The 12,709-nt window shown below is 48.1% G+C and overlaps 2 protein-coding genes across 3 annotated transcripts; both read right to left on the bottom strand.

The window, feature by feature from the left end:
* Nucleotides 1-375: 375 nt before the first annotated feature.
* On the bottom strand, nt 376-2,864 carry LOC133909501 (omega-hydroxypalmitate O-feruloyl transferase-like). Its single transcript, XM_062351957.1, has 3 exons — nt 2,471-2,864; nt 1,950-2,390; nt 376-1,413 (listed from the first exon to the last, which is right to left on the bottom strand). Exons 1-3 carry the CDS (start codon nt 2,471-2,473, stop codon nt 550-552), a joined length of 1,308 nt encoding a protein of 435 aa, XP_062207941.1. The 5' UTR covers nt 2,474-2,864; the 3' UTR covers nt 376-549.
* Nucleotides 2,865-3,296: 432 nt separating this feature from the next.
* On the bottom strand, nt 3,297-8,901 carry LOC133909500 (DEK domain-containing chromatin-associated protein 1-like). Of its 2 annotated transcripts, none has more exons than XM_062351954.1 (11): nt 8,469-8,901; nt 8,183-8,216; nt 7,080-7,159; nt 6,942-7,001; nt 6,479-6,589; nt 6,322-6,399; nt 5,460-5,531; nt 4,473-4,947; nt 4,065-4,165; nt 3,955-3,985; nt 3,297-3,836 (listed from the first exon to the last, which is right to left on the bottom strand). In XM_062351954.1, the coding sequence occupies exons 1-11, from the start codon at nt 8,790-8,792 to the stop codon at nt 3,661-3,663; spliced, it is 1,542 nt and encodes a 513-aa protein (XP_062207938.1). In that variant the 5' UTR covers nt 8,793-8,901; the 3' UTR covers nt 3,297-3,660. The 2 variants fall into 2 exon arrangements, with proteins under 2 accessions (XP_062207938.1, XP_062207940.1); XM_062351956.1 differs by having other exon boundaries at nt 4,065-4,162.
* Between the last annotated feature and the right edge of the window lie 3,808 nt (nt 8,902-12,709).

Genomic DNA, 12,709 nt, shown 5'->3' with positions numbered 1-12,709 from the left:
GTGGCGGGAGACGAAAATTGAGGCGGATGAGTCTTCCATCACCAGCATCGCTATCGCCGCAACCGTGAATAGGACTTAGGATCGGCGAACATGACCCCCGCTATCGAGTTCCCGCTGGATAACACCAACCAGATCGCCGCAGACTCTGTTCCCGACCTTCTTCCTGGAGAGCTTCCTCAACCAGCTGGGGGGGTGCGGTGCACAACTCGAGGCCCGACGGCGGTGTTGGGCGACGGCCGCACGCGACGCCGGGCAGCGGTCGCTGCCAATGGGACGGGGACAAGGACAGGTGCTACAACTCTAGCTAGACTCCTACTAATGGACCTGCTTACAAATCAAGGAGCCAATCGACATCGCATCAGGCATTATACAAAATGCAGGTAATAATCCAGTAGCTTGTTGATGCTACAAAGATCAAGAACAAGAAACACATGAATAGTAGTCGATCACACAAATTTAATTCAGTTGCGGAGCGAGCTTGCTCCTGTCCTCTCGCTTGATGCCATTGCCAATTTACCGTGCACGCATGCGGATCCGTCATGTAGTTGTTCAGGACGCCATCACCTCCTCCACGAGCCGCTCGAACTCGGCCATGGCCGCGGCCGGCAGTCCCAGCAGCACGCGTACGCCCCCGCCCTCCCCGCACGACAGGAACAGCGCCACCTCCTTCTCAGGGAGCGCCGCGGGGCCGTACGCCGCGGGCGGGCCCCACCCGAAGTCGGCCGCGCCGAACGGCAGCCGCGACCACGCCGTGATCAGAAGCGTCGACGCCAGCGACGGCCGCGCCCGCGTCGCCTCGAAGTAGTCCACCGCCGACCGCATGTACGCGTCCGTCACCGCCTCCACGGCGCCGCGCACCAGCCGCACGGCCCGCGGCAGCGACGCCGCCAGCTCCCCCGCCGCGCACGCCGCGCTGGTGAGCACGATGGCGTTGCCGAAGTACCCCGCGGGCAGCGGCGGCGAGAATCTCGGCCGCCCGTCCACAGCGAACAGGAGCTTGCTCTGCCGCGCGGGGCCCATCCCCAGCGCCCTCGTGCGGGCGCTCCACACGAACCCGGCCAGCGCCTCGAACGTCGTGCACGCGCGGCCCTCCAGCGTGACGAGCGCCTTGACGCGCGCGATGGACGCCGGCGTGAATCGGAACGAGCGGTGCAGGAGCGGCTCTCCTTCGTTCGGCGGGGAGTCCTCATTGTCATCGTCGGCGATCTGAGCGAACTCATTGTGTGGGAAGGCAACCTGTGGGGGATCTCGCGCGCGGAGGACGGCGCGGTCGAGGGCAGGCGGGAGCGAGAGCGGGAGGCCGCGCGCCGTCTCGCCCCACGAGTTGACGAACTGCATGGCGCCGACACCGTCGAACATGCAGTGGTTGATGGCCAGGCCCAGCACGAAACCGCCACACTTGAACTTGGTCACCTTGTTAATCACCATTAGCACAAGAAATCATTAACTCGATGGCATATTGAATTGGAAAAAACTCGATCCAGATTCTAACTAATGTTCAATGCAACTGCTAATCCTATTCTTCATAAGTCTGAAATTGAAAAAAAAAAAACAGACGACAGCATTCAACAGCTTACAGCCGTCTTCAACCTCCCACCCACGGTCGTTCCGCCCCATCACACCCCTGCTTCCCGCCCACCCCCAGTCGTCTCCGGCGGTGTTCCTACCGCCAGATCCACGCCCGCCACCCCAACCGCGCTAACTTGACGAATTCGCGCTCCTATGCCCCACCTTTACCCACCGGCCATCCTTCGCCGTTCGCGACCAGCGGCGCCCTGCCGCCCCGCGCCCGCCTCCTCCGTCGGGTCGGTCTGGCTCCCAAGAGCTTCCTCTAAAACCGTGTTCATGGGCTTGTCCGAAATGTAGGAAGCGTGAAAATAAATGTGCTGACTGCTTGACTGCCCAGCTGCGCATGCATTGCCCAACTCACGTAGTCAAGCGTACGTTACCTGAGCAGCAAGGAGAGGCATCTCGAGTATGTTCTTGGCGCCAGGGACGCTGTACACGAGCTTGCCGAGCACCGATGGGTCCGGCTCGGTGATGTCGCCGATGTCCGCCATGGCGCAGTCCGCCTCGGCCTCCACGAACACGGCGCCTTCACCTGTGCAGTCCACGACTAGCTTCCCCTCGCCGCTGATCGTCAGCCGTCCGGCGAGCGGGTAGCAAGGGACGAGCACCTTGGCCAGGGACTCCCTCAGCACGTCGCAGGCGCTGCCGCTGCCCTCGCCGTCGTCGGCCTTGAAGCAGTACACGGTCTGCACGATGACGGCGATGTTCTGGTCCAGATTGGAGAGGTAGTAGAGGCCCTTCGGCGTCTCCTCTGCCGGCGGCACCAGCGACGCCTCCCCTTGCTGCCTGATGCGCAGCTCAACCGCGCCCGTTTCTTGCACCTGTATGAATGTAGGCAGAAATACGCTAGTTTCATGTTAGAAATGAGGAGAATTTGATGCGCAAACGGGATGAACATTACCATATTGTTGGAGTTGGATCAGCGGCTGAGCACCGTTGGATTTGGACGTTGTTCGTGCAAGAACCAGGAGGGGAAGGGATAGAGAGACCAGGCATATAAGAACAGGGGTTTCTTCTTCGTGTGCACGAGTTGGTTGGGACATTTGGATTGAGTGAACCAAAAACGCAGCCAGCATGCACATTGTTCTCCATGCAGGTGAGAATCGGAACGGCCTATCCAATGCAACATCGTACGTACCGTATTCGAGATGGGCTTGGCTAATTTGTTTCACGAAACCGACCAATATGGTCGTATTGTACATTGTGCTGGAATTTGGAGATAGCAAGTGAAAATGGCAAGCAGAGAGAACAAGAATGAGAAACAAGAACTGCTATGCCATTTGCGAATTGCAACTTTGTTTTCTTGAGGGCAAATTGTGCTGGAATTTGGAGATAGCAAGTGAAAATGGCAAGCAGAGAGAACAAGAATGAGAAACAAGAACTGCTATGCCATTTGCCAATTGCAACTTTGTTTTCTTGAGGGCAACCAAGGACAAGTGTGATAGCAAAACTGAACGAATTACCCAAGACGGTAGACCACCTAACATGATATTCTAGATTGCAGAGATGCAGCATCCAACCCTAACTTTTTTGAAAAATTATTCAGGCAATTCTATTTTGTAACAGGAGCGTTGATAATATCTTAATATGCACATCAGGTGACCAGAAGCAACTGAAGAGAGATGCGCACTTCAGAGCTAGCACACTGCACATCGCACAAATGAAGATTAAAAGAAAAAAACATCAGAAAAGCACACACTAACTTTGCGATGGGTGAGGCAGACAAGAAATGCAAGCAGCAGAAATGATTCAGACGGATACACGTTTTACATGGATAAATGGAGGAAACAAACCAAGAATTATTCTGCATATTACAGTCAGGCTAGCTACCTAAGCAACAAAGCTATTAAACGCACCGCTATTGTACATGACCAGCAACTAGACTACAGGTCACTAATAAGTCAAGCACAACTAGGTGTATGACTGTGAAATAGTTAACAATCTTGTACTACCCAGGTCACCAATTCGCTGTTGTAGTGCCCCATTGTACAGAACCAAACCTCCCAAACGGGAACATTGGCATGAAATAGTCTGTTGATCCATAACACTGACACGAGACTGATCTGACCACATCACATCTGGCTCGCTGACCTACTTTTCACCTTCTTCAGGGTCATCCTTTGAATTTTCTGCCTTAGCATTGTCTTCTGCTTCATCTTCTGAGTTGTCTTCCTCACCTTCATCATCAGACATACTATTTATCACATCCTCTATGATGTGCTTCACTTCTGCTTTTCTGTCCATGAGGTCCATTTTAAAATGCGCCCCTGGTTTTACCAGTCACAGAAATGACATTACATTATAGATCAGAAATCTAGTTTAGAATGCACAATTTCTTTACCTATTGACTCTAATGAAACTTAAGCAAAAACATAAAATGAGTACCTAATTGTCGGAGAATATCAGCCAAAGTTGCCTACAAGACAACATAACCATTCAGCATACAAAGCAAGTTAAAAAGATACACCATGTTCAAAAATTAACTATTTGCTTACAGTGTTGAAGTCAACTTCCTTCAAAATGCTGCTAACAACAGCATGCAGCTGTTCAGTGGTTGGGGCAGATCCAGCATCCGCACCACCCTTGCCTTTTCCTGCTAGAAGAGATTGACAACAGTTTACTACTGCAACAATCTAATAGATTATACAGGCTCTAAATGGCATCACAAAAATAAACTCTTGAATGTCATGACAAGCCTTTCTACTGAAACCAGTTTTTAGAGAACAGAAAACAAAAAGAACTTTCTGTGCTTCTTAATTAACTAGCACAAATGAACTTGATTCTGCACTAGTATGATCGTAATGCAATAATGCATCAAAAACAAAATCAGAATATTTCACAGAACAAGATCGATTGATATGAATATATGATACTTCCTGTAACAAGTATTACAGATCTTATACCTTTACTTTTATTGGATAGCTTGGCACCATCCTTAGAGCAAGCCTTATTATTCTGGATTTCTTTTCCATCATCCTTTTTGGATTTAGAAACCTTCTTATTAGCCTTATTTGAATCTACAGGCACATCACTTTCCTTCGAACTCTTGCCTCTCTTCCCAACCTTTTTGCTCTCTACATCGGGCTCGTCTTTAGTATCTTCAGAAGGCTTTGATGCACCTTTTGCAGGATTCCTAGAAGCCCTTTTTCCTGATGCATCCTTTTCTTTTTCCTTAAGCCCAGCTTCTTTCTTTGCTTGCTTAACATCTGATGACTTTTTCTTTGCTGGAGGCTCATCAGGTTCTTCATCACTCACAGCATTATCATTTGCTTCAGAGTCCACATCAGCTTCTTCTCCCATAGATACATCCTCAGAAGCAGCAGGACCAGCATCTTCATCATCATTCTCTTTCTCTTGTTTCTGGCTCAATTTCCTTTTCTGAATTATAAAACAAGCAGACATCAGGATTCCATTACTGTTCCAACTATGGAGGTACTGAAGTAGAGGACCAATAAGATACACAATCATGCGTTAAGCACCAGACTGAAACGGGAAGCATGAGGGAATGTCAATGGTAGAAAGAAACAATTAATGATCGTATAAGTAACGTACCAAAATAGTAGATTTTCGGACTAGTATATGCAAATTTATTTCCGTATTTTTCATCCCTAACTTTCCATAGCTCATTTTCTAAAAAAAACAGTGGTTCTGCCAGAAGTTACCAAAGTGCAACAATGAGAAATCAACAATTTCTAGATAGTTCATGATGGTAATTACAAATAAACAGCAACAAGGAAACCAGCAAAAGGATACAGGGAAGTGATATTTAGAAATGAAGCACATGGTTTCAGGATACAGATGAATGTGCTACACAGATGGTTGTTTTGGTGTTAGCAGGGCACTGAAAAGAATTTCAAATTTTAGCTGAGTACAATACCAGAAATCACTACCTTCTCTGAAGAGGCACCTTCAGAAGTTGCCTGGCCACTTCCTTTAGATCTCCTTCCTCGTTTCTTCCCTTTCTGCAATAGCAGTAAAAAGAACAGACACATCAGTTTATGGTGTCAAAAAATAACTCCAGAACAGAAAGTTCAGCACTAATTTGAGGTTGAGTACTGCTATGCGAACACTGTCAATGCAACCCACATACAACCACACTCAGCCAGCAATCACATTGCTTAAAGCAGGCACCAGCATAGTGGTCATGGCATCAGTATAGTGACACCATATTGTCGCCATATCGGTATGGCGGTTTTCTAGCTCTAGCCACACCGACGCCACGGCACTAGCAGGTATGGCATCCGCCGCTGCCCCTGCGACAACCGCCGTCACCCATTGCAGATCTCATTGTTGAGAGAGAGAGAGAGAGACTGGGGAAGGGAATGAGGGGGGCAGAGGGTGGCAGCTTTGTTTTGGGGCTGCACAGAGAGAGAGGTGAGGTAGCGTTTGGGACTTATTGGGCCAAGTTCGGCTGCTTTGACAGTTGGATGCAAAAGGTTCATCTGTGCATGCCTGCATGTCAACCCCACAAGACCATATGGCACACTAGTTCGGGTAGGCTGGTGGCACTTCAGTTTGCACTAGCAATTGTGAATTCTAATGTGTATTCGCCACACCAATGTGTGTATGGCGTCGCCAAGCCACGTGCCATAAGCGTTGTAAAGTTGTGAAGGTGGTGGGTCGCAGTGCCTCATCACACTGCCATAACAACTATGGGCACCAGGCAAATAGAAAATTTCATGTGATTTGCCTAATTGTACATTTGTCCTATGGAAAACATCATATACATAGCAATTCTGATAGAGGTTGTACCTTCTCATCAGTGAGGACAACATCCCTAGTAATGCAAGGAGACTCCAAAAACTCTAACAACTTCGCAGAAACTTCCTCCTGAAGTTGAGCAAAACACAAGCTGTTACTACAGGTTTCACTGCCCATATTATTTAAAGACAAGGTTCGGCCAAGTAACCTTCTTTGTAGTTGCTTTTGAAACATGAATGTCCAGTATTTCACAAAAATCAAGCAACTTCTCCTTGTTAAATTTGTCAAGCTTTTCCTTTATCCTGCATCTGTGCTTTTCCTGATCAATATACAGGCAGGGCAAACATGATCAAGAACAAAAAAGTCAAGAATCCATACAAAGTTGCCAAAAAAATAGCAGGTCAAATTGTTCGAAAACTGTAACAATACTAAAAATATTGCCTTGATTACATTAGTACAGGATTTAAATGAGACAATCACCATCGGAAATATAATAAAGAAAACCTGTTGGTGCTCAAAGTGTGTTTGTGTGCATCATTATAGGTTACAGTTTCACAGCAAACATAGTGAGCAAATACACATAGGCGATCCACTACAAAATGGAGCTAAGCACATAATATGGAAAATTATTTCTTGTCCCACAAAACATGGTGCCATCCAAAAAAACTTACTTGATTGTCAGTCCAAACAAACCCAGAAAATTGGGATATGTTTCTCTTCAAAAAGTGGACCTGAAGAGAATTGTCACAGTTAACAAGGTAAATGAAATAAATCATACTAGAGCTACACAAGACCTGTGGAAGCCTTACATTTGATTTTCTCCCGTACATTAGAGTATGGAGACTCTGAAGATTCTCATCTGCCTTTCTCTTTGATAGTTTGAAGGAAACTAGTATGGAATGAACAAGAGTGCAGACGATTAATTTAGAATTCTGGATGGCTCAGCTGACCCAAAACAGAATCTCATGGCCAATGAAGCATCAGCTAAAAGATAAGAGCAGTTTGTATATATTTTCATTTATTCAATGTAAATTTTCAACATGAAGGGGGGAGTAATAATGTCACTGAGACAAACGGATCAACTTGAAGAATAGAACACTCAAAAAATGTAGGACGACCTATCTAAGATCTAGACATCAGAACAGTCTAAATTTGGCAGCTTACATAGTCTAGGTCTGTTTTTGAATAAAACAAAGCAAATGGATATGTGCAAGGAGATAAGTTAAAGGCTATAGCAAGGTCCAGGTCAGGCATGCTTAAAATATGAGCATGTAAGTAACAGAACAGAGAACCCAAGTAGACAAGAATACCTACGTACCTCATAGTCACAAGCTGTTTACAACCTCGTGGTTTTAAGTTTACAGCAGGAGGTTTTATTATTATGGTCAGCACGTTCTCAATTACAGCACATGGAAATAAAGATTTCAAACTTTAACTCAGGTTCCTGATTCCTTTTTATTGTACCCGCACCAAACACCCCAGTTCAAATTCCTAGTGCCAAACACAAGTCGTAATCATGATTGCAAGCAAGAGCCAGCTATAAATATGACAGTTACCACAGAAGCCATGCTCAAATTGGACATATCCAGTTGATAAACAGAGCAAACAGATCGGAGAAGAGTGTCATTGCTTTCATCCAGCTCTTTAGTGAATCCATTCCCAAACTCCACAACTATAGTTTCAGCACCAAATACACATAAAAAGCAGGGCTCTCCAAAATTTGACAAGAACTGTTTTCAAACAATTTTGCCTCCTACGTGGACAGACCATTAACTCTGTCACAGTCAAGCAGAGACATCGCATCCTACAACTAAGTAGTGCTTAAACAGCCCGTCACCACACAATGAAATGTCACAAGCAAACAAGTGATAACAATAATACACTGGAAAACATTTCAAGGGCGAGAAGTTACCATTGGGGATGTCTTTCAGCTTCGTTCCAGAGCCCTACAAAACAGCAAAACGAAAGAATCGGCTAACAAGAATAAAAGAACAAACTTCCCAGATCTGAAACCCAAACTGAAGCATGGGAAAGGGGTGTTCAAGCATCCACAAAAGGCTATCTTTAGCATGTCACCACGGAAATCACAGGTCTGTACCGCTAGTGAGATACGCGTCGCATCCGAAAATAACAGATCGGGAGGGGGGAGAGGAACGCCGGCGCGCGAGCGAAGATATGAGACAAGATTCATTTCTCACCTGGAGGATAGCGGGGGACTTCTTGGCGGGCGTGACGCGCGGGGCGAGCTCCGCGTACCTCTCGACCGTCTTCCTCTCCCTTGACGGCCTCTCCACCGAGGGACCGGACGCCTTCTTCGACGGCGGCGTCTTCTTACCCGCCTCCGAAGCCTCCCCCTTCTTCCTCCGGCCCCGCTTCTTCCCCGGCTGCTGCGGGGTCTCCTCCCCCTTCCCCTCCTTGGCCTCCGCCTCAGCCTCGGGCTCGGCGGGGTCGGGGTCCTTGGCGTCGTCCGCGGGTGGATCCGCTGCGGCGGGGGAGGCGGGCTTGGCGTCGTCGGAGGCCATGGGCGGGAAGGATCCGCGGAGCAAGGCGGGGCTAGGGTTTTAGGCCCGTGGCGTGGGTGGGGATGCTGCGGAGGTGGGAGGAAAAGGGGGGAAATTTTTGGGAGGCGGAGCGGACGGGAAGTGCTAGTAATAAATAAATGGGTGACGTGTGATGCCATGGGATGGATCCCGCGGGGCCCACTCCCGCTTGCGCCTGGCGGCCCAACCCGCCGGAATCGGCTGTTTTGGCGTTCGGTTTTCAGTTTTGCGTTTCACTATTTTGCCCTTTTGTCGTTTCGTTTATAGACCCCCTTCGCGTTAAGTTTATTACAGTCTAAGGTTAGTTAAGCGTGTTTTGCTATAAAAATGCAGTTAATAAATTCTTAGTCATAAATATAATAAAATGGTAAAAAATTAACTATAATATAAGTAGCACATAAAATGTAAAAAATTATAATGTAAAACTCTAAAGTAATCATGTGAAGTAAGTAGCACCTAACTAATCCTGTGCCACGAAATTGCTCGATATGGAACACGGTACGTTTTGATATTTGTCAAGTGAGAATTTAGGTGAATTAAGATCATCTTCAACGGTTTTATATCGCGAGTCATGTTCCTTTTATTAAGAGATTCTCGTTATTTTCAACGCTCCATCAATTTTTCTTTATAGTTTTTTACGAAAGTATTTTCAAGATCATTTTCTTTATTATAGGATTCTCCCCATTTTTATTCGTGAATCTTTTAAAAAATCTTGTTAAAGATAAGAAATAAAGAAAATAAAAAAAAAGAACGAAACAAATGAAAAATGATTAGAGATGAACTAAGTAACACTTAGACTTGCAAAAGAAGACAAGGTCCAAATGCTAAGGACGGGGGCAAAATGGTAAACCGCGCCTGGCCGGGACCACAGGGGCAGGTCCCGCTGTTGAGCGTGTCCCTGGGCGGCAGGCCAAAATGGCAGCGGCGGCAACGGGCGCGGCCGGCGGGTGGTTCAAAAATTTGGAGCGGGGGACGTCCGCCTACCTCGACCACGACGAGCCAAAAAAAAATCCCACCGCATCCCGCCCGCCCGCGAAGTCTTGAATGGGCCTCGTCTAATTGGGCTCCCGTTTCGATGCTATGTGAATGGGCTCATTAGGTTCAATGGGCTTGAAACTTCAGGCCTGACAAGGCAGTGGCGCTGGGCTAGCCATCTCCCAATGTTCAGTGCTGGTGGTAGACCCTTAAACGGAATTTTACATATATATATAATATTTCTAAATTATATGTCTATTTGAAATATAATGAGCTCTATCCTATCGTCTCTCGTTCAACGGGTGTGAATAAGATCTCATCTATTGAACGGGTAAGATTTTGTGGGTCCTAGCTCTCAGTGAATTTAATAACATGAGAGATGAAGGTCTCGCCCATTCAACGGGCGGGAATTTGATATCGCCTGTTCAACGGGCGATACCTTCACCCATTGAACGGATGATATCTTTATCTCACCCATATAACGGGCGACATATTTGTATCGCCCATCTATCTGGAGACATATTCGATTTAATTCAATTAAAAATATATATATAATTAGTTTTGTAATATAGATTTTGTATTCAGTAAATCGAAAAATATTTCACATTCATTGGCGAAAAATGGTAGTTGTGCAACAGTTGTCCAAACGGTTCATTCTATTCGCAAAGGAAAGGTGTGTCGCACCGCTGTTGGCATGGAAGTCATCACCGGCATCGGTGGAGGGTGGCCTAGGCGCTATGACACCGTAGCGGGGAACACCAACGCCGGAGGACGAAAGCTGAGGCAATGTGCCACTGTAGTGGGGTTGACTGCCCCGGTGAAAGACCGCCTCATCGTCGTAGGGGTCGAAGAGGAAATCAGTGTCGAAAACGTCCTCGACGGCTCAGCGGCGAAGGTCGGAGCTATCGGCTAGTGTGGCAGCGCGATGAATGTGGCTAGTGTGGCAGCGCGATGAATCGGGGTCGATGAATGCTCCCCACCTTTGCACACGCGACACAAATGCTCAACAGCTTGGTCCTATTCTTCAACCCACCTTTGCACACGCGACACAAACGCGCTTGTGAAATGAGCCCCCCTCCGCGTCAACCTGGAGAAACATAAGTCCGTGAATACAAGGTGTACACGTGGATCATATGAAAATGTAATTACAACGTTACGCACATGTGTATGTTGATAGACACCGACCTAGTCAACGGTAGCGGGCACACTTGGAACTTCCCAAACTATCATATCATGTAATACGGTGAGTACTTATCGATGTAGATGTTGAAGATGAGGGCGCGAGTCGTGAGTCAGTACTCCCGGCCACGTATGCAGAGCATTGAAAGTCCAAGCGAGGCGGATCGAAGTACCTCAGCCTCTGTGTACGGTCACCAGCGCACGCAGTCCATCGTCATCTCATCGAACTAGCAAACGAAGTCCGAGTACGCGCGGTGTGTCTGCATGTCAGACTAACTCAGCTGTGCAACCAAACTAAGTTAGAGAATAAAATGAATTAATTAACATAAACATACACGAATAGCATAACATTTACCCTACGTCTGCACCACAAGGACCCCATGGTCAGGCCGTTGACGTTATCTGCAGTATACTGGTACGCGCTAAGGTCAACAACGGGCCTATCGATGGTGATGCGCTCGTACGACCACATCCGAAGCAGCAGAGGACACCTGGTGATGACCGTGTTGTCGTCGGTCTTCGTGCACCTATTGCACAGGCCGCAGTACATCGCAGCCAGCACAGCTGAAGCCAAGCTGTACTATGGGACCTTCGTCGGGTCGGCATTTGTAACCTCTCTGACATAGGAGATCATGCTCATCAAGACCGTGTTATCGTGGGTCTCGGTGGACATGACCTACCCGAACAACCATAGTAGGTACGCCTCGAGGTATCGGGAGATGTCCTCATCGCTTGCCAGTGGATGGATGGTGTTTGTCGGAGGATGAACTCCTCAAGCGGGGATCCGGAGGGACCCCCATTTGAGATTCGACTGAGGAATGATTCTGAATCTACCTCATACGTGAATTAATGAGAGTAAATGGGAGATGCAGGCGGGACGAATGATCGGAAATAAATGCTCGAGGGATTTAGACAGGTTCGGACCGCACGGAGCGTAATACCCTACTCCTGTGTGTATGCTATAAATGCTCTGGGAATGCCTCTCTGTGAATCTCTTGTGTTACAAGGATTTCTGTCTAAGTCTAGAGCTTCGTGAGTTCTGTCTTCGTTAGCTTGTCTGTCGTCCATTGAACTTCTTAAACTTGTCTTGGTTTTCTAAAACTTCTCAGCCTGTCATTCTGGAAAACTTGTCTTTGTCGTCGAGGTGCATCCCCTCCTTTTATACTGTCGGAGAGGCTTGGCGTGCCCAGAAAGGAGGACGCGAGTCCCCATGAGTCATAAATGGAAAGCAACCATCATGGGCTGCAGCTTGATGTTACGGGGGGTTGAAAAATGCACCGCGACCGATCCTGTCGTCATCGTGCCGCTTTTCAGCGGGTGCAGGGGGGCACCGAGCAGCCACCGAGCAACCCCGCGTGCCCGCCCGGTCAAAGCAAGCCTGACACAACAGGGCGGCAGGCGATATACCTCAAGCCCAGCAACGATATCCCAACATCTCCCTGCCAGGCAGTGGCAGGGACTGACAGCAGGCGTGGGGGGAGTGATTGGAAGTGACAGGCCATGCCCCCTCTTAAATGCAGCATCGGGCCTCTCACCAACTGACACCTCACCGCTGAGCCCTTGTGAGGTCCACCGGTAAGGGGCTTCTCAAGTCCTCGGGGAACTTTGGGTGCTCGGGGACTACTGTTCATAGCCCCGAGCACCCTCTCCGGATATGCCTTTTCTGGGTCCTCGGGGAACTCGGGTATTCGGGGACCACTGTTCATGGCCTCGAGCACCTTCTCCCGGAACTGTGTCTTCTCGGG

Source organism: Phragmites australis, chromosome 2, assembly GCF_958298935.1.
Source record: "Phragmites australis chromosome 2, lpPhrAust1.1, whole genome shotgun sequence".
Classification (NCBI taxonomy): Eukaryota; Viridiplantae; Streptophyta; class Magnoliopsida; order Poales; family Poaceae; genus Phragmites; species Phragmites australis.
This window is presented reverse-complemented; position numbering and strand designations above follow the sequence as displayed.